The sequence below is a fragment of the Salvelinus sp. IW2-2015 genome, unplaced genomic scaffold (genome assembly GCF_002910315.2).
Source record: "Salvelinus sp. IW2-2015 unplaced genomic scaffold, ASM291031v2 Un_scaffold1606, whole genome shotgun sequence".
Classification (NCBI taxonomy): Eukaryota; Metazoa; Chordata; class Actinopteri; order Salmoniformes; family Salmonidae; genus Salvelinus; species Salvelinus sp. IW2-2015.
The window spans coordinates 107,504-130,151 of record NW_019943026.1 but is presented as its reverse complement, the minus strand read 5'-3'; the positions used below and the strand labels follow the sequence as shown (position 1 = coordinate 130,151).

Below are 22,648 nucleotides of genomic sequence, written 5' to 3'. Positions count from 1 at the left end.
TCTATCTTATTATTCCTCTAACAATAATGTCTTCAGACAAGCCCAGCCTAGCCCAGTGTTGAACCTCTTACAGTAGTGTCAGTAAGGCTGAACCTGAGCCAACAGTCATTCTGCCCTGGACCAAAACCTCAACAGAGGCACATTCTGTCAGACACTACATCCAACACCTCAACACTCCTATATAGAGGGGAGCTTTTAGTTGTGACGTGTTACGTCTAGTGGATTAGATTACCTTGTTCTACTTATTGATCCATTGTTGGTCTCCTCTCCTTGTTCTGGTTGGCTCTGAACAGTGAGATTTGAACTCTAGTAGGTAGAGATCCTCACTGTAGTTTGTAAGTGTCAGAGCGATTGGTCTGAGTGACCCTGTGTGCTTCTGGCTCCTTAGGCTGGAAGTGCTGGGGAAGCCTGCCAATTTACTCATTAATATGTCAGAGTTTTTATCCTCCATCTTAATCCAAATCAGAGCCAAGTTCTCTCGGAACTAATCAGAGGGAGGAGGTGGAGGTGAGGCCTGGGCCTCTGGTCGGCTGGCTGGATGGTTAGCTGACTGAGTGACTGGATGGCTGGCTCTAGATGGACAAAGGGTTGTATAACTCACACAACCTATGGGAGGGATGGATGGAAGGTTTGAGGGACAGAGGGATTGAGGGACAGAGGGATTGAGGGACAGAGGGATTGAGGGACAGAGGTATTGAGGGACAGAGGGATTGAGGGACAGAGGGATTGAGGGACAGAGGTATGGACGGATGGAGGAATGTAGGGTGGAAGAACAGAGGGATTAAGGGATGGAGGGACAGGTCAGGGCACAGTTCTGTATTATGGACATCTGTAAAGGATCTGGTTTGCTCTATTTGAATTAGTGTTTTATTCTAATCAGGCTTATTAACCAATGATTTATACACTAGATGTCTGATGGGGGCACTGTGTTGAAGCCATCGTGCCTCCATCTTGGCACTCCCTCACTGTTGTAAAAATATATATTTTGGAAGTTATAGAAATACGTTTATTAATGTCTACATTTGTTTTTGTCACAATTATTCTATTACAGACACCTTAATAAATAAACATAATACTTCAATACATGTAATTTAGTCCTTGAAACATTTAATTGAAATACTGTAAAATTCCATTAACTCCTATGGAGGACTGCTCCTACTGCTGAGAGCCAATATGGCCGACCGGTGAATTCAAAGCCTCTCAATGGCCAATACATAGCAATCGGCAATTCAGGGTTTATATAAATCATTCATTCTTATCAACCCAGCCGTGGCAAAGATACTGTAGCTAAGTGGATTGGGAAAAATGTAGAAAATCACCTACCTTTCCCAAAGCCTAACCCAATGGGTTATCACCAGAGGAGCTGTGTTCATGACATCACATGAACACAGCTATGAGCAGTCACTGTGATGTAATGAACACAGCTCCTCTGGCTATGAACAGTCACTGTGATGTCATGAACACAGCTCCTCTGGTCTATGAAGCAGTCCACTAGTGAGTGTAATGAAACAGCGTCGCTCTGGCTTAGAGCAGTCACTGTGATGTAATGAAACAAGCTCCTCTGAGCTATGAACAGTGCACTGTGAATGTCATAACACAGCTCCTCTGGCTATGAGCAGTCACTCGTGATGTAAGGAAACACAGCTCCTCTGGCTAGAGCAGTCACTGTGATGGTAATAAACACAGCTCCTCTGGCTATGAACAGTCACTGTGATGTCATGAACACAGCTCCTCTGGCTATAAGCAGTCACTGTGATGTAATGTATACAGCTCCTCTGGCTATGAGCAGTCACTGTGGATGTAATGAACACAGCTCCTCTGGCTATGGGCAGTCACTTGTTATGTCATGAACACAGCTCCTCTGGCTATGAACAGTCACTGTGATGTCATGAACACAGCTCCTCTGGCTATGAGCAGTCACTGTGATGTCATGAACACAGCTCCTCTGGCTATGAGCAGTCACTGTGATGTCATAAACACAGCTCCTCTGGCTATGAGCAGTCACTGTGATGTAATGAACACAGCTCCTCTGGCTATGAGCAGTCACTGTGATGTCATGAAACACAGCTCTCTGGCTATGAGCAGTCACTGTGATGTAATGAACACAGTCCTCTGGCTATAGCAGTCCTGTGATGTAACGAACACAGCTCCTCTGGCTATGAGCGGTCACTGTGATGTAATGAACACAGCTCCTCTGGCTATGAGCAGTCCTGTGATGTAACAAAACAAGCTCCTCTGGCTATGAGCAGTCCCTGTGATGTAACAAACACAGCTCCTCTGGCTATGAGCAGTCCCTGTGATGTAACAAACACAGCTCCTCTCTGGCTATGAGCAGTACCGTGTGATGTAACAAACACAGCTCCTCTGGCTATGAGCCGTCCCTGTGATGTAACAAACACAGCTCCTCTGGCTATGAGCAGTCCTGTGATGTAACAAACACAGCTCCTCTGGCTATGAGCAGTACCGTGATGATGTAACAAACACAGCTCCTCTGGCCTATGAGCAGTCCCTGTGATGTAACAAACACAGCTCCTCTGGCTATGAGCAGTCACTGTGATGTGTGCTGCAGTGCTGCAGTGTTGTGTTGTTTTCAGAGACATGGTTTGTGTTATTTTCCAGAGGGTGTTTTTATCTCATGGCACTGCGTCTCCAATGATGGCCACAGATCTGGGACAATGAACGAACGAGTGGTCCATCTGCTCGGCTGTCTGAATATTTTATACAACCATTGATGTTAATTAATTAGGAGATGGTTGGGAAGTGAAACTCATCTCACTAAATATCTGTAGGCTTAGATTATAAGTAGGGAAACTCTCTCAAGAAATGTCTGAAGGCTCACATTGTAACATTGTAATAGTATTATATAATATAGGGCCAGAGCTCAACAGAGCAAAAAATTGCAATTTTTATTATGTTGAACTATTATTAAGTTACCACAAAGTGCCACTTACAGCAATTTCAGGAAGCGCCTCTTTACCATTTACAGTAATTTCAGGAAGCGCCTCTTTACCATTTACAGTAATTTCAGGAAGTGCCTCTTAATAATTTCTTAATAACAAGTAAATGCAAAGCATCTCTGCTCTTTCCACTGCTGTCTCTGAGACAGTGGCCTATAGCAACGGCAGGTAGAGTGTAGCCTGATCCACCTCTGACAGCCCATTTGACCTCATTGGAAGTGGGAATGAATGTCACACCTTCCTACATCCTTCCTCATGCAGCCCATCACCCATTGATCACCGGGGCGCTTCCGCTCTCCTGATCTCCTGGCCTCCTTTAAGAACCGCCCTCCCTCCATCCTCACACTGCTCTATAATAGATATATACAGGCAGTGCCTTGAGGAGGTGGAGAAGGCTGAGAGGGGTGTCACATCACAAAGAAAGATGCGAGAGCGAGAAAGAGAGAGAGAGACTGCCTTCAAAGGATTGGCCTAGTTAGTGTCAGATGTGCGCATCACACACATCATTCATTTACCAGTCAGGAACACTGACAACAATAGCAACGAGCTCTAAATAGTGACGGCGAGAGGGTAAGGTGTTTTTTCCACTCTTTCTCCTATCGCCTCACATCATCTCTGGCTACCATATTGGCCCTTTGTCTCTCCGTGTGAAAAGGAAATGCACCTTTACACTGTGGCAGGAGGGCCGTGAATGAGGACTAAACCTCTGTTGTCTCTGGTCTGTCTGACTGGGTAAGCATTACAGATAATAGGATAAGTAGTGATGATGGGAGGGAGGTTGCCAGATGCATTACCTTGGACTCCCCTAGCATTACCGTACATCTTCTAATACAGTCTCAGATCTCCACTGGACATCTTCTAATATTCTCCTAAACCCAGATTTCATTGTGTAACTGAACTACTACTGTACATTCTCTAATAATCTATTGCTCATATTGTATTGTAACTAAACCACTACCGTACATCCTCTAATAATCTATCTAGCTCATATTGTATTGTTAACTAACCCACTACCGTACATCCTCTAATAATCTATCTAGCTGATATTGTAGTGTAACTAAACCACTACCGTACATTCTCTAATAATCTATCTAGCTGATATTGTAGTGTAACTAAACCACTACCGTACATTCTCTAATAATCTATCTAGCTCATATTGTATTGTAACTAAACCACTACCGTAACATCCTCTAATAATCTATCTAGCTGATATTGTAGTGTAACTAAACCACTACCGTACATTCTCTAATAATCTATCTAGCTCATATTGTATTGTAACTAAACCACTACCGTACATCCTCTAATAATCTATCTAGCTCATATTGTATTGTAACTAAACCACTACCGTACATCTCTAATAATCTATCTAGCTCATATTGTATGTAACTGAACCACTACCGTACATTCTCTAATAATCTATTGCTCATATTGTATTGTAACTAAAACCACTACCGTACATTCTCTAATAATCTATCTAGCTCATATTGTAGTGTAACTGAACCACTACCGTACATCCTCTAATAATCTATTGCTCATATTGTAGTGTAACTAAACCACTACCGTACATTCACTAATAATCTTGCAGCTCATATATCATAGTGAGACTGTCCTATCTGGGTTAGGGTGACAGAGACTAATTCAGAGTGTCATACTAGGTAAACTACAGCTACAGTATGCCCTTCCACCAGCTATTATATAATGATAGCATGCAAAAACATTTGTTTGCACATGTCACAACCATAGACACTGATTGTGTGTGTGTCTGCCAGCCAGTTTGTTCTCTCCACAGAGTCCAGAGAGGCTCATAGAGTCTTGCTCTGACATTTTTGGGAGGTCAGGAAGGGAAGTGGGATGTGGGAGAGCTGTGGCTGGGGAATGGGAGGAACTGGTAGAGAGAGGATGTAATGCAGTAAGTATGCCTGTGTGGTGTGTGTGTTTGTGCTGTTGATGTTATTTTTGCATTAATCACTGTTACAACGTTTTGTTTGGGACATGGGTTATGTCGTTGTGTTGTTGTCGGGATTTACTCTGCATGCATTAGTGCATTAGTGTTGCACTGTATACCAATACATATGTACTTTTTCCAATACTAGAACATGAAAAATGCTTTGGTACTAGAATTGTAGTTTCGGTACGTCTGTCAAATGTGTCTCAAGGATCAAGCCTGTCTATCAGCGCAGCCGACCCCCCCACTCATGCTGCACAGAAGTTAACACAAAGTAATGTGACACAGCATGTAGAAATGTTGAAACTGTTAATTACTGTTCGCAAAACAATGTCTATACAGGCTAGAACACTTTACAATACAAGAAGATACGGGTATCTTCCAGCTTTAGGCTAACTTTCCTTTCTAGCTGACTGACAGCTAAAGGGGCTCCCGAGTGGTGCAGTGGTCTAATGCACTGCATCTCAGTGCAAGATGCGTCTCTACAGACCTGGTTCTTGGTCGCTGTAGGCCGTCGGTGTAAATAAGAATTTGTTCTTAACTGACTTCCCAAGTTAAATTTAAAAAAGAAATAAAGAAATAAAGCAAACATCAATTCACTACCCTAATACTTGTATTATCACTACCCTAGTACTTGTGATAATATGCTAATAACTATAACGCCAAATATGCTGATTTCAAAGCTGATTGCCACCAAAAACGTTATTAATTCACTTATTCGGTCTCTCTCTCACCTCTCTTCTAAAGATCTATTGCCTCAGTGAACTGACTGTGCTCTGATGGTCCGCCTTGCCTCGTGAATGATGTCATTACTGGTTAAAGAGACAGCTGACATTTTTATAAAATAAGCTTCTTCCATGCAAATGTTGTTGATCAATACAACAAATAAGTCCCAAATGGAAGGGAAACAGATTGTTTGATATCTGTAGCCCCAAGAAATCAGCCCCCCAAAAAGCTAAATAACTCAATGCATGCACACGCTCCTATTGAATATGCATTCACCTGTACTGTGGATAGGCCTAGGCTCTACATTTTGATTTACACAGTTTATCAATAGATATTTACCATTCAAATAAATGATTACCATAATGGTGTTATGTAGTTAGGTTGATAAAAACAAAGTGAAATCGATTGTTTAATTTATTCTCTAGTGACGTAAAAAATTCAAATCGTGATGTTGAACTCAAAAGATACCCAATGATTGAACAGAGCAGTAGCTGAGTTCATCTGTCTGGATGAAGTGCCATTCTGTGACTTTGGCTAATATGCTGTCTTGTTTTGCTGTGGTATCATTTTGGTATTGAGTATCTTGATGGTATTGAGTATCTTGATGGTATTGAGTATCTTGATGGTATTGAGTATTGTGATACTAAATGTAGTATTATCTAAAATAAGGACACATGACAACGAGGTTCTAGCTCCAGCATGTTTACTAGGCAAACCCTTGCATGTCATACATAGGTACGGATACCCGCAAGGGACATCCTACTACATCTTCCCCTCTCCAATGAACAAGAACTCAACATGCATAACCACTGAAGCATAACTGAAATGCAATTTGGAAACCAGTATTATTCTCTAACATGCTACTTCACATCCTGAAACAGTATGAAAGCATTAAATGACACAGTATGAACATTAACTTAGTCTCTTTGTGCTGTGTATGATCCCCACAGTATGTTAACATAGTCTTTCAGCCACTCTGGTGGCTTCACATCCCTTTTTGGGCGCGCTTGTGGCTCTGTGAGCATTCTCTCTCCTTCACCCTCTTTTTGTGCATTTTCTGTGGCCTCAGTCTGTGTGGCTGGTAGATCTGGAAGAGCTCTGAGGTGTGTTTTGTTCCTTCGTACCTCTTCTGAGCCTGTGTCCACCACATAGGAGCGTGGGGCATCCGCTTTCCTCAGCACTAAGGTGTCTTTGAGTTTGTAATCCACACACATTGACCTTCTGCCAGCTCTGTCTCCGATTAAAGTCTCCAGTTTGCATTTGTTTCAGCCGTTTGTCCCTCTCAGCGAAGGCCTTCCTGTTAGGAAATCGGGGTTTAAGCTGAGCCGGCGAGACAGGCAATGGGGAACGCAGCGTCCTGCTCATCAGGAGCTCGGCAGGCAACGGCCCATGATGAAGTGGTGTAACTCTGTAAGCTAACAGAGCCCTGTATGGATCCTTGTTCTTTTTCAGCAGTCCTTTGACTGTTTTCACAGCTCTCTCTGCCTCACCATTACTCTGTGCATGGTAGGGGCTACTGGTCACGTGTGTGAAGTCATATTCTGCGGCAAACGCAGGAAAGGGGCTTGCAGAGAACTGGGGAGCGTTAACTGTAACCAGGACCTCAGCGACCGCTTGCCTGGGAAAAAATTACTTTAATCTATTGATAACACCAGCTGATGTGGTTATGGGTGTCTTTGCTATTTCAATGTATCTTGAATAGTAATCTACCACTAGCAGATAAGTGTCATTTTGGCAGCTCTGTTGCCATCATTGGCTCCGGATGACAAGGTTTACATTTTGTACAGACCTCACACTGGGCCACCAGCTTGGCAATCTGAGTACTCAGACCAAGCCACCACACCGACTGTTGAGCCCTCAGTCTGCATTTGGTTATCCCTCATGCACTCTGTCTAGCATTTCTGGTTGTAGAGTCTCTGGGATAACTATCCGTTGTCCTTTCATGAGATGGTCTCCATTACAGTGGTCACTTTGGTGCACCCAAAATGGCTTCAGCAGCTGAGGCAGTTCCTCCTGCCTGGGCCATCCCATTTTGCATCTGTCGGCAGATGGGGTCTCGTTGTTCCTCTGCAATCTGCTGCAGTTTGGTCTGAGATGCAGGTAGGCTGTCCCTTACGGCATTAAAGGACACCTGTACCTCACCCTCTAGACATTGCTCCTCCTCTGATAATGGACGTTTAATTGGGGCCCTGGAGAGTGCGTCTGCTGTGATCAGTGCCTTCCCTGGCACATACACCATCTTGTAGGTGAACCTCAGTAATCTGAGGCGGAAGCGCAGAACTCTGYGAGGCAAGTCGTCCAGTGCTTTTGTCATTAACAGAGCCAACAGTGGTTTGTGGTCAGTCTCTGCTGTAAACTGCAGGCCAATAAGGTATTGGCTGAGCCTTTCACATGCCCATGTGATAGCCAATACCTCCTTCTCCACTTGTGCATACCTTTGCTCTGTGTCGGATAAGCTTCGGGAGATGTATGCTATTGGACGTCACTCCATGTTATCCTGCATCTGTGTGAGGACCGCCCCTAGCCCAAAGGATGATGCATTTGTCTTAGCGTGGGGACGGTACTGGGCCAGCACTCTCTGTGAGGCCAGGTCTTCTTTGATTTTGTCAAATGCCACCTGTTGCACGTAACCCCATGACCAGTCATTCTCTTTGGCTAGTAAGTCTCTCAGGGGTTTGGTGGATCTGAAAACTGTGGGAGGAACTTACATATAGTGGCCATGCCTAAGAAGGTCCTGACTTCAGCCACGTTCTGGGGTATGGGCATATCTGTGATGGCGCTGATCTTCTCCGGGTCTGGCTCTATTCCAGCTGCACTGATTTTGTGTCCCAAGAACAAGACCTCTGACTGTGCAGAAGTGTGTGTCCCTTCCACACACGAGCACATTTTCCGCATGGACTATGACGCCACTCAGCCCATCCAACAGCTGGGACATGCGTCTTTGGAAATGCTCAGGACCGGAAGCGATTCCAAATGGCAAAACATTAAAARAGTAACGGCCAAACYGTGTTATAAACGTTMTGAGRGCRCTACTCTCTGATGACAGCGGWATCTGCCAGAAACCTGASCGGGCATCCAGCTTTGTGAAGACTTGTGAGCCATCCAACTGAGCCAGTGACTGCTCCACTGGTGGTAAGATGTGTCTCTCTCTGCAGAGTGCCTCATTCAAGTTAGTCATGTCCACACAGATCCTTATGTCCCCATTGGCTTTTGGGACCACTACCATCTCTACACACCAGTCAGTGGGACTCTCTATTTTAGACACCGCCCCAATTTCTTCCATCCTCCCCAACTCTTCCTTTACTCTGGCCAATAAAGGGATAGGCACACGGCTGGGGGTAGTAAGGGCATAGGGGACAGCATCCTCTTTCAGGTGGATTTTGTGGTCACCTTCTATCCTTCCTAGACCAGAAAACACTTTTGGGAATTTATTTTTGAAAACCTCCCCTGGGTCCTCCAGTTCGCTCACTCTCTCAATGAGTTGCAATGCTTCAATTGCTGGCAGCCCCAGCAACGGTCTGGCTAGAGAGTCAATGACGAAGACAGGCTGGATGGCACTTTTGTCTTTACTCTCCAGTTTAATCACCAACTGCCCTACCACTGGTAATATCTTATTACTGGGCCTGTACAGTTTTTTGTTTGTAGCGAGCAAAGGGCCATCTCTTTGATACAGCCTATACAGCCACAGTGTCTCGTTTAAATGACACAACCTCCCCATTGAGTGTAATGTCTGAATGCCAGCCAGCATTGTTTTCCCTTAGTTCTCCCAGAAAGATGCTGTCCTGCTGTACCTCCTCTGAGACCTCATGCATTTGCTTTAATCGACAGACAGCTGAAAAGTGTCCTCTCCTGTGACATTTCCTGCATTCCGAATCCTTTGCTGGGCAATCTTTCTATCTGTGGAAAGGGGATTTCCCACATTTGCGACAAACACTTGAACTAGCTTTTTTTAGCTCGGTATGAAAATGCATTTATTTCCTCACTCTCTTCGCTCTGCAAGGAGCTGCTGTCGCGCAGCATCGTCTGCTGCCTTTTTACTGTCTCACTTTGCCTAACCTGGTTTACAGCTTTGGACAAGGTAGGCTGGGAATCCAACTGTAACTTTTCAGAAAGTGATATATTTCTTATTCCCACCACAATCTGATCTCGGATCAGCTCTTCCCTGAGCGTGCCAAACTGACAATGTTCTGCTAGTTTGTGAACAGCTGTGATAAAACTGTCGGTGGTTTCACCCGGTCAGTTTTGAATGTCCATACAATCAAAATTCTCTTGGGGACTAATGCGAAATCCATCAGCACTAGCCACTGGCCTGTCCGTGTTTGCGCCAGAGCCCGTTGAACTTGGAGTCGCTAACCCTGAAATCCCGCCAGTTTCTTCCTCTTGCAACATGTTGCTTAGCAGTAACTTAGTCCTTGCTCGTTCGCTAGCAAAATAATGATATGCGCTGTTTTATCTCCAACACTGTGCCCTCCCTGCTTTGAAACAGCCTGAATGTATGATTTACTTGGTTCGTTCTTCACGTTTATGTGATTATTAAAACCACTTCTGACACCATGTAGTATTATCTAAAATAAGGACGCACGACAACGAGGTTCTATCTCCAGCATGTTTATTAACCTAACCCTCGCATGTCATACCTAGATACGGATACCCCCAAGGGACATCCTTCTACACTAAAAATGAGGATTTGTTGTTGTTTGTTCCCTGTCAGAAGCCCAACTGTGTAACGTGACTAATCCTAACCTGGGTGAGAGAGCTACTCCGCTCTGAGAGCTGCAAGGTGACTCTTCTGCAGCCTGGTCATTGTATATATGTAGTGATTAGAATAGCAGCTTGTTGGAGAGTCCAGTACTAAATATTTCATCTGAAAGGTAGGCTGTGGCACAACACGACACGCTGCCTGGTCCTTTTTTGCCCAGGGAACAAACACACTCTTTGTGTGGAGTAGCCGGTAGGTTGCATTGTGTTTAGAGGAAATGCGTGTGTATGTGTGTGTTTGTGTGCGCATATGTGCACTTGTGTGTGCGTGTGCGTGTGTGAGTGTGTGTGTGTAGGCACAGCAGCAATGGGGTGTGAAAGAGGTAGCAGCAGAAACAGAGTAGGCTGGTTGCTGTGTTTTGATCAGAGGGATATGGAGATAAAGATCTTCTGACAGAGAGAGGGAGCACTGGGACTCCACAGGGAGGGAGAGATAGAGACAGAGAGATTACATGAAGGTAGATATAGAGGAGGAGGGGAGTTGGTGGGGGGAAGGGGGGTAATTTTGGTCCGAACAGCAGTAAATGCAGATGTAATCATTTTCCTCACTTTCATTTTCGCTCGCCCTCTTTCTCCTTTCTCTCCTCCCTCTCTCTCGGTCCCTCTCTCCTCTCAGATATGTGTCACAAAGATGTCAACACGCAGCGGCCAGGGAAAGGACTCGGTCATCACGCCCCTGGACACCATCCCTGAGGACAGGAAGGTAAGGGTTCAGCGGACACAGAGTGGTTTCGACGCCTTCGAGAAACCCGCCAGCCAGGTGAAGAGGGTGCACTCAGAGAACAATGCCTGTATCTCCTCCAAGGCCTCCTCTACTGGGAAAGAGTCGCCCAAACTGCGCCGACACTCCAGCCCCAGCTCTGTAAGTCTATACAGTAGCCTACACACTGTATGCTACATACTGTATATAAAATACACAGCACAGTATATAGTATACACAGTCTGTTGTCTACTCACTGAACAGTAGGGATCATTATTAATAATGATAATTACATAATTACAAATATTTTGTGGACTGTAAATTGACCACAAGAAGCCCAAACAGATATAATGTGGGAATACATGGGAATACATGGCAACAGATGTATTAAATAAAAATCAGTTGGAGCTGTTTTCCTGGTGTTTTTACAGTCTTTTATGTCCAACATTTTTTACATGTATTTTTTTATAATTGTTGTTGATTTCTTGCTCTGAAAACTTGGGGGTCAAATGAAACCACCCACGAGCCAAATTCGGCCCACAGGTCGCCAGTTGGGAAACACTGCTGTACAGTATATACAATGCACAGTACGGTCATACAATGTATACTGTACAGTCGATAGTATACAGTACAGACTATAGGCCTGCAGTACATTATACTGGTTGGCGTGACTATAGTATGTATTGGTTGAAGCTCAATGTTAAATTCAGAGCATTTTTGACAATGCTAACATCTTTTCAGCCGAATCTCAGAGTTCTAAAACCGGGCGCAACTCGGTTGCTACGCAACAGTAGCAGCTAACTAGGAAAATGCTTGTAGCTGCAGCTAGCTAGCTTACACCAGTTGGATAAGAAGCAAAAGGAAGGTAGCTAACTAGCTACCTAGGTATATTTTGCTATGGCTGAACACTTGTGTGTAATCAACTTTGGGAAAACTGCCACACTGTTTATTTTTAATACATGCACACGCCAGAACAAACGTGTCGCTGTTAGAAAATCCAGAGCAAATTATATCCCTTAGRTTATTCATTAGTACGCACCCTCCTCTGTCAATGCTATTTTCTTCTTGTCATTATAATCGAAATTTGCGCTGACTTATCAACACAGTGTCAAGTTACATTTCAATGTGTTCCTGAAAACCTGAAGTCGCCCTCCATAAGTAAAACGTAGCAGGGGTGCAAGTTGCACACAAAGCATCCAGGTAAAACAACAACCTCATAAGGATCATTGCTTGTTTCCACGACCCGTGTGAAGTCAAAATAAAATGCCATGTTTGCTAACTTGGTTAGTTATGTGATAAAATGTAACTGTTTTCAACACATTGACGGTTTCAGGAACCAAGCAAGAGAAATAAACGTTCAGTCAGTACTGAGTGAATGAACAACAACATTTTGGAACGAACGTGTGCTATCATCATTTATATAGTGTCAAGTTGACATACCTATAACAGGGTCCGTAGTGTAACGCTTAGCATCACCACGCTGGGATTTGAAGGTCCTGGGTTCACCTACCGGAGGGGCAAGGTACAGAGAGTGTGATGCATATTAGTACTGGTGCGCGCGTCTTGCTTCTACGGAGGGGAGAACAGTGTAGAGACCAGCTCTCAAACTCTCGAAGAAGACGTCATTGCCCTCATCTGTCAGATGCATACCATCCCTACGTTACAAATACATGCGATAAGTTGCACAGGTTGTAAACGATTCCTTTTCAGGCGCCACTTTCTGTCATTTGAGAAGCTAAGAAATTCTTCAAGCTGGCCCACGTCGAGCTGACAAACGACTTACGCTTATTCATAATCACACAGTACATCACACACTATCAGTAACAGTTATGTATGTTCTGTTCCAGATCTGTGAGTACGCCCATCTAATTTCATATTTATTCTGCCATTTATATATGTGGGAATGTGTGCTCTTTTACTGGAGTTGGACAGCTGTGTACAGCATTACTAAAAACATTTGTAGCTAAAGGATTTAGAGCACCTATCCAATGTCAGATTTGTAAATATTTATTCTTAAAAGTATTTAGTACTTTTTTGTTACAGGTGTTTCTCAGCAGTTTGCCATTTGTCACGGTGTTTGTATCAGGAGTTACTAAAATTGCTAGCCACGGGGTCGAGCCACGGGGTCATACGGGCTTTTTTGCTCACCAAGACCTCAGCTGTTCATCGAGACCTGGAATAGTAGAATCAGGTGTGGTAGAACTGGGCTTGAACAAGAAAGCCTGCATAACCCTGTAGCTATTCAAGCGCAATTGTGGCCATCCCTCAATTGTAAGTGGAAAGTTTACTATGTCTGATGAATGTACTGTCGTGGTAATTTCCTGTATTACTAAATGAGGAGAGTTTACAAACCACACACAAGTCAGAGTTATATTTTAAACAAAACTACTACTGGTAACAATAGATAAAACAACATTTCAAATAACCTAATCAAATAAAAATCACTAAACTGAAAAACTCCACAAAGAAAAATGATTTAACCCATATGGTCATAGGAAAATAGAATTAAAGCAGCCTTAGTTAATATGGCTAAGAACTATATTGTTCAATTACACAAATTACCTTGAAATCAGTATTACAAATMACCATAAATTCATTATCCAAATGGCTTTCCAATGAGGGTGATCAAGCCACAATGGAAAGTCATGATAGAGGTCATAGGTCATACAAAATCCTTCAAATAAGTATTTTTTACTATATTAGACAAATTACAAAAATAGTCAAACATTTCCTACATGTTGTATCCCAGGTTCCCAGAACATTCCTTTATCAAAATAATTCACGTGTTTAAAAACGCGTAAAAATCTAAACAAACTTTTTTCCACTCATATCCGCGAGGTTTTCATTCCCCAAAGGTCAATCCTGTTCAGCTTGTACATTAATGATCTTCCTTCTGTCTGTACAGGGTCCGAAGTTCCAATTTATGCAGTGATAAATTCATGCAAATAACAAACAACAAGCTACACAAGAACTCATTACTGTAATGGTTCAGATGACAAAATTGCTCAGAGACTCATTTTTGCATCTCAATAAAATAAAACACAGTCTGCATGTTCCTCACAAAGAAAACAACTGATGCCCCTGAGACAGATGTTTATGTATCAGGGGAAAAGCTCAAATAACCAAATTCAACTTAGCTAATTTTCCAAAACATATGAAATTGTTTTGACTATAGAGGTAACCAAACTATAATAAAACCCAAACCTTGTGGCAACAGATCCACAAGATCCGCCATGAGAAATGACTGTATAGTTCCCTTAAGGAAAAGTACCTTTAGTCCATCTGCTTTCAGTGTGAGAGCTTCCCATGTCTGGAATACCCTGCCATTAGACACACACAACTGTGATTAATGATGCACTGTCCCTGTAAACATAAGAACTACTCAAACTGCAATCAACTTTAATGACCTGACATTGTTCCACGTAATGGAAACAGATTACAATGTTAGAATACATGAACTTTCTTGCTCAAATTCACTGGTGTTACCTAAACAATCAAACCAAGAATCAATAACCATTAGAATACATTATCACAATGTTTCCTTACTCACACCTAAATCACTTTCAGTTTAACATATCCTATTTTTCTTTCTTTCCAGTGGGCAAAAACTATAACCCCTCTCCAACAATGTTTTGTTTTACCTCTTATCGTAAGATTAAAACCAAACTTTACAACTTTCTCTTCTCTTTCCTCTTCCCACTTATGAAATGTCCAAGACTTAAAAAATAACACGCACCGCCAAATTTATAACATATGTCAGTCAATCCATAAGAATGAAAAACATTTCGGTGGGCACCTCTCTATCGCCATTATCTCTCCGCTATTATTTAGAATATCTTTAATTTAGGTAACTGTCTCCTCTATGATACAGTAATTTAAATACGACTCCATTCTCAATACATTATTCCAGCAGATCATTTAGGCAACAGACACCGTCTTGCATCAAAATTCGCTTCGCTATTATTTTGAATGAATTAGTCTTATCAATTTAACCTAAACAATCTATTAAAAAGTTCAATTTATCCCTTCTTTCAATTTGAACCTAACAAGCTATTAAAACGTTCAGTTTATATCTTATACAAACACTAGCGACCATATCTTTCCAGGCAAAACATACAATTATTTGAATTACAATCAAAAACTCAGATTTTAGTTTGCATTTGCCGGGAACCAACCTTTGGTCTCCAGCTTGGAAGGCAGCTATTTAACCACTAATGCTATTTGAATGACTAAGACTCTCCGCACATAAACCCACTTTACAATTCTCTGTATTCGTAACTATCAAGACACTTCCCAGAAAAATAGCCCTAATTTAAAGGTCCAAGCGTTATTCCGGCTATGATTCTCACATGCCAAATGAATAGATTAGCAGTCAAAGAATAAAATCAACATTTATAGACTAGGAAACAGATCTTGCGCATTTTAATATAAAAGTAGATTATGTTTACTCATGCAACGTTACTTTACTACATCACATTAATCACGCAATGATAATTAGTTTGATGGAAACCTTAGGCTTTGTATGAAATCATAAATTACGTCGAGATTCCATTTTAATTCGCTCTAACTTTATGGAAAACGGTTTATTCAATAAATCCCGCAACTCCTCTCATACTGGGAAGAAAAAATTAAACATTTTCAGACCTTAAGGGCAGTTTTATTTCAAATGTTGTACCCAGACGGAGATAATCCAATAAGCGTTTTATAGTTCCATCGTTAGGGTAAGATAACCAAAAGTGGACACTCTAATCAGTTTCTAGAGCTCAATTTCCCAGATTTTGTAGACAAGTTTCATAGTGCCTTAAACCTCATCTTTATCAAATTATCCATTAAAGATACCAACTCAAAACCTACGTACGTCTACGAATGGGTGGTTTAAATTGTATCTAATTATATTCTCAGCATTACTTTATCAAATCTCTAGTAATCGATTAAACACACATACAATTGATCATATTTTCAAATATTCACAGAATCCATATAAAACGTAAGAAAATCTTAGGTACTCACACAGAACTTTAAGGATCCCCCACACAGGATTGGTCAGATGTTCACACAGAACTGGTCAGATGTTCACACAGAACATCATAACATAATTAAAAGGTTACCCACACAGAGTCAACCTACCCCGCTCACACAGAACGCGCCTACAAATATTACCTAGTGATCCCATAACAAAGGGCATACCTGGCTAGCACATTTAAAATAATTGTTATTCACCACCTCTGAGGGTCACTTAGACAGTCACACAGACACTTTCAGAATGAGGTCCTTCTTCCAATAGGGCTTCACCAAGTACCGTGTTTCACACAGAACACACAGTCACCCTGGGCCCTCACCCCCACAGACCGCACCAATCCCCACTGTGATCAATTCAGTGTCGGGACGGCTCTAAGTCGCCCGCAACCGACCAATAGCAGAGTATTCTTTGAGTCCGCAAACTTTCAGATTACTCTCCTCTGACTCTGCCCTGTTTACGCCTCCAAGGTGCCCTCTCTTTCAAAGGAATACACTCAGAGCCCACGTAACAGAGTGTTACTCGACTTCAAGTGTCGAGTCTCACCCCTTTCTTTAAAAAAAAAACTCAGTTCGAGATGTGGTATCCACTCGGCTCGCTGCCTCTTAGATCAAAGGTGGGTCCATCTGCTTCGTTCCCGAAGTGTGGTTTCCCTGAGATCCCAAGTTTTGAGGGATCCCTCGTGCACGATTTACCTAGGTCGTCAGGAGCTGTCACCGAGTGAAGATTCACATCCCATCCCGTCGCCAAATGTCGTGGTAATTTCCTGTATTACTAAATGAGGCGAGTTTACAAACCACAAACAAGTCAGAGTTATATTTTAAACTCCATCTTTAATTATATGAGCTTCACCATAGCCCTTTGACTCTTAGATCAATTCAGTGTCTATAAATGAATTCTCTGAGAGTGCTTACAAAATAATTCTTAGTATCTTTTATATCCAAGATACACCCCTCTCAACTCACATGACGAACCACAGATCTTAGGAACTTCACAAAGAGCCTTTTACTTGAAAGAGGAGTATCCCATAGCCAGATAGCATTAGCTATAAATTATCGTTCAGTTTGGTCTCTTAGACGAGGTTCTACTTCTCGTTCTTGGTACTTCATATTACCAAAACATTACCTCATCCAATGGCATATATCAATTGTCAATTCTAGATACTCCCATCTCAAATACACTCCCTCCTGGACAAGCTCACGGAGGGGAGTGAGCCTCTAGGTCATATACTATGAAAGATAAGTGCAACATCAGAGGGGTAATACAATGGTTCCAGACACTGCCATACTCCTCCCCCCAATGGGAAAAGGAGGGAGTGACTGGAGTACAGACATGGTGGAGCCCTTCACATATTTTAGGAATAGTTACAGACATATTCAAATATGAAGATAATGTTCAAACCTGACTTCTCCCTTTCTGATATTCTGCATATTACCAGACATGTAAAAGACAAGCCTGACCTCTCCCCTCTCTGGGCCCCAAGTGACTTTTCCCTAGAGGAGAAAGGAAAATGCAACTGCCAACAGTATAGTCCAAAATAAGACATTCCAATGACAAGTATAAAGTAAATAAAACATCTTATTTATCTATGTTACCTAACTAATTCTGATTCAGCTACGACAGTACGTTTGATTGTAAATTGTTTATTTTGTGATAACTCACTGTTGTTTACAGGTAGTGCAGTCCTAGGCCTTTCTTCAGAAAACATTTTCATTTAAATAGTTAATGGATACATATTATTTTGTGTATTTTCCAGGAGCTTTCTCGATTGTCTTGTTAAAAGAGATCAGGGTAAACATTTCCAGTTTATGCCATATTGGCTTAAATGGGGTTCCGTTTTTTTGCTTCTCTCTAGAAATGCAACTGTTAATATTAAATAAATACTAATAACTACATTTTTTTCTGTTGCCATTTGTCATTATTGTGTACTTTGACTTGTATTGCTGTGTTTTGCTCAAGCACACATTGTCTTAGTGTGGGGTGCAATACATTACCTTGTATGTGGTACAAATCACATCATTGTGGGAGCACCTCCTCTAAGAGTGTGAATTAGGCTGTTTGAGAAGGTTTGAATCCTAAGCAACCTGCATACACATTGTTGAAAGTACAATTGACCAACATAGCTACTGTAGTAGGTCAAAGCGGTGTGCTGGATAACCTTGGTATATAGCATGGGTGAAGTAGGTATTGTGGTGCTCGTGAATTTCAGACCAATGCCTACTTCTCACTTAAAACATAGTTGTTTTGTTTTTAAATGTATACAATACACTGTGCAGTCTATACGTACAATACAGTAACTGATATACAGCACACAATGCTATAGCAATAACATCCGACAATAATGGGAGAAAACATAATCGAAACTCAGATTGTATTCTGTATTTGCAAGTGTTTTGTTTTGGCATTTAAAACTAGATTTAGATGGATGTGAGGGTGCATCCGGGTGGGTGTCACCGGAATCATCCGGTTTTCAGGGGGAAAGCAGAGAAGAGGCGAAGCCTCAAAACGGATGCTTCAGTTTTCATCTGACCTCCCTCAGGCGTTTCTGTTATGCCTCCTACGTTAGGTTAAGATTGATGATCTGAAAATGAGAAAACAAGCTAACCAGAATGTCATTTCCATTTGGTGGCTAATTGAATGTTGTTACCAGAAGACCTGTATTGCTTAATCATGTAGATTAGACATGTTTCAAATCGTGTCCTCAATGTATTTTCATTTAGCTCAATTGCACACACAATAAGATGTAATAACTATTATATTATTCTTGACTGATTGTCTGTCGGCATTTCTGTAATTTGTTTGTAATTTTTCAGTATGATTTGTTTGTGTCACGTGACTAGTCATTGATTTTCTATGTGGCTGGGTTGTATGGTTCCCAATTAGAGGCAGCTGGTAATCGTTGCCTCTAATTGGGGATTATATTTAGGAAGCCCTTTCTTCCACCTGCTTTGTGGGATATTGTTTTGTTGAGTGCTGATGTGCGCGCTGTTACTTCACGGTCGTTGTTTATTGTTTTGTTTAAGTTTCACTAATAAAAGATGTGGAACTCAAATCACGCTGCGCCTTGGTCCGTCTATCCTAACAACCGTGAAGAATATCCCACCAACGCAGGACCAAGCAGCGTGTTATGGAGGTTAAGGAGTTTTGGACATGGGAGGAAATCATGTCCGGATGTGAGATCCTTCCTTGGAAGGAGACACCATGGAAGTAGGAAGGACAGCGACGACGCCGGGGACCGTGGCCACAGAAACCCCACATTTTTTTTTGGGGGGGGGGCACGAGGGGTGGTCGGCGGAGCAGCGGAGAGTGGAAGAGCGTGTCACCAGTCCGGTGCCACCTGTGCCGGCTCCACGCACCAGGCCTCCTGTGCGCCTCCCCAGTCCAGCTCCAGGGCAGGAGCCTTCCTCTGCGCCGGTGCCCAGTCCAGGCACGGTGTCCAGTCCAGCTCCAAGGCCGGAGCCTTCCTCTGCGCCGGTGTCCAGTCCAGGCACGGTGTCCAGTCCCGCTCCATGGCAGGAGCCTTCCTTTGCGCCGGTGCCCAGTCCAGGCACGGCGTCCAACCCAGCTCCATGGCCGGAGCCTTCCTCTGCGCTGGTGCCCAGTCCAGGCACGGTGTCCAGTCCTGCTCCATGGCCGGATCCGTGGTCGGGGCGGGGACTACGACCCGCACCGGAGCCGCCACCGACACTAGTCATCCCCCCTACCCTCCCCATTTGGTTTCAGGTTTTGCGGCCGGAGTCCGCACCGTTGGGGGGGGGTACTGTCACGCCCTGACCATAGAGAGCCCTCGGTTCTCTATGGTGTTTAGGTCAGAGCGTGACTAGGGGGGTGTTCTAGTCATTGATTTTCTATGTGGCTGAGTTGTATGGTTCCCAATTAGAGGCAGCTGGTAATCGTTGCCTCTAATTGGGGATCATATTTAGGAAGCCCTTTCTCCCACCTGCTTTGTGGGATATTGTTTTGTTGAGTGCTGATGTGCGCTCTGTTACTTCACGGTCGTTGTTTGTTTATTGTTTTGTTTAAGTTTCACTAATAAAAGATGTGTAACTCGAATCACGCTGCGCCTTGGTCCGTCTATCCTAACAACCGTGACAGTTTGGGTCACAACACATCTAACAATGTAAATTGATGTAAGTGTAATGTAAGTGTAATGGTCCTATTGCTTAGGCTACTGGAGCCATCAGCCATCTTTCCCTGCCTACTTCTCTTATTTTTTTAGCATTTCATGCTGAACCACTTATATTCCAATGATGTTCTAGTATTTCCAATAGTACATTGGTGCACAGCTCAGAGCTACAGTCCTCACGGACCATAGTCCTGCTGTTAGGTTTCAGCCCTCTCTCCCTGACATGTAATCAACCAGTTAATGCTACTGACTGGCCAGAGGGTCCACACACCTGGCTCAACAGATTGTAATGAATGTCTAATTAAAAGCCAAGGACAAACACCTGGTGTACGCTGCCCCTGCTGCCCTTGAGGACCAGAGCTCTGCACTCTTGTTGTAGAACATTAAATGGTTAATGTCAAATAACTTCAGTACAGTAAGGTCTTTAGCTCACAGTACTGTACCAGCATGGGGTGGCAGGAAGAGACCTGAGGTATGTACCATCCACAGAGAGAGGACAGAGAGAAGACAGAGACAAAGGCTAGAAACAGACAGAAAATAAAAGGTTGAAAGAGAGAACCCCAGATAGGCATCATTCTTGGTTGAACATTCATGGACATGCAAAATTGCATGGAGTGTACAGTACAGAGGGGCACTTAGCCTGGAGGAGGAGACAGAAAGAGAGGGAGAGAAGAGAAATGTAATTGAGAGAGAGCGAGAGGGAGAGAGAGGCCAAGCTGAACTGTGAGCCACATAGGACCCCACCTTACCCCCGAGACATCCAATTCCATCCTGTTAACTGGTGGGGAAAATTAGTGGGGGTATCCGGCCAGGTAGTAGGCTCTCAGCCAATCAGGCTAGTGATGTGTCTCACCCTTACCCTGACCTCCATTTCTCTAATAATCAACTGTGTACTGCTAAACCATCCAGGCCAACAATCCACTGGAGAGCCGCTTTCACACATGGACTGGTCCTGAGCGTGGTGTTTGTGTTTGCCTCACCAGGCTGGTGTTGTTGGAGGTATCTTTGGTGATATATCTGGTCCTGGGTCAGGACCTACTTCCTTTACTATATAACAGACACTAGCTGAGTGTGTTTTTGTGTTGCAGCAGATTCTGTGTTGCAGCAGATTCCGTGTTGACGCAGATTCCGTGTTGCAAGCAGATTCCATGTTGCAGCAGATTCTATGTTGCAGCATATCCCGTTGTGCCCATTTGAGTCCTACCAGAGCCCTACAGGGGGCCTTTAACAGCCTGTATTTGACTGTAATAGGTTGAGATTGTGTGGAGCTGCCTGCAGCCAGTCCAGCTGGTTTCACTCACTTCCTGTCGTCTCCCAGGAGAATTTCTTAGTTTATAAAAACCCTCAGAATTGCTGCATGGACTTAGTGGGGCAGAGAGGAGATGACTAGATAGCAACCAGAGGGAAGAAGACACTGCTAAAAAGCTGTGAGTGCATGTTTGCGTGTGTGTGCTATGTGCTTTTTTGCATGCGTGGTGTGTGTATGTGCACATACATGCCGTGTGTGTGTTGTGTGAGCGTGTGTGCCAGATACAGTGATGATGGGAATGGAGTTATTCCCAGGGATGTGTTGGAAGCTTTCCCTGAGCTCTCGTCTGGTCCACTCGCTCTTTAAATGATAAAACAGAGCACATTACAGCAGCCAGACGTTACATCTAGAAAGTCCTGTATTTTAAAGTATGACAACAGTAAGAGATAGCAGATATTTTATGTCTGTCTGCCACCAGGGCTGAAATTCAACATCACTGAAAGGAAAGACCGGTCCTACGGTTACATTGCTGTCATCTGCGCGCGCACGCACACACACACACACACACACACACACACACACACACACACACACACACCACACAACCACACACACAACACACACACACACACACACACACACACCACACACACACACACACACACACACACACACACACACACACACACACCACACACACACAGTTTCCTCCAGAGAGAGTTGCTGATGGAGGTTGAGACTTTCTAGTTGAGTTCCTTTTGGCTGATTTGTCTGAGATAGAGAGAGATTTTGGAGGAAGCTGAACTGTCAGCTGCAGGTGTTATGGGTAATGGGTTTTTATCACTCCATTTCCGTGAAGAGTTCAAGACGAATGCATGCGAGTGTTATTCTCTCCTCTCCTTTCTCTTCTCTTCTCTCTCTCTCTCTCTCTTTCTCTCTCTCTCTCTTTCTCTCTCTCTCTCTCTGTTTTTCTCTCTCTGTCTCTGCTGCCTCTCTCTCTCCTTCCTCTTCTCTCTCTCATCTCTCTCTCTCTCTCTGCTCTCTCTCTCTCTCTCCTCTCTCTCTCTCTCTTCTCTATCTCTCTCCTCTCTCCTGTCTCTCTCTCTCTTCTCTCTCTCTCTCGTCTCTCTCGATCCTGGTCCTCTGCGTGTCTCTCATCTCCTCTCTCGC

General features: G+C 43.3%; 1 protein-coding gene across 1 annotated transcript in view; it reads left to right on the top strand.

The window, feature by feature from the left end:
* Positions 1 to 22,648, top strand: part of LOC111964618 (cyclin-dependent kinase 14) — a gene marked incomplete at its 3' end in the record, with an annotated part of 148,665 nt that overhangs the window by 36,699 nt on the left and 89,318 nt on the right. The window contains exon 3 of the mRNA XM_070439379.1: positions 11,003 to 11,248. Coding sequence (XP_070295480.1) covers positions 11,003 to 11,248 — 246 coding nt within the window. The remainder of the gene's footprint in view (positions 1 to 11,002; positions 11,249 to 22,648) is intronic.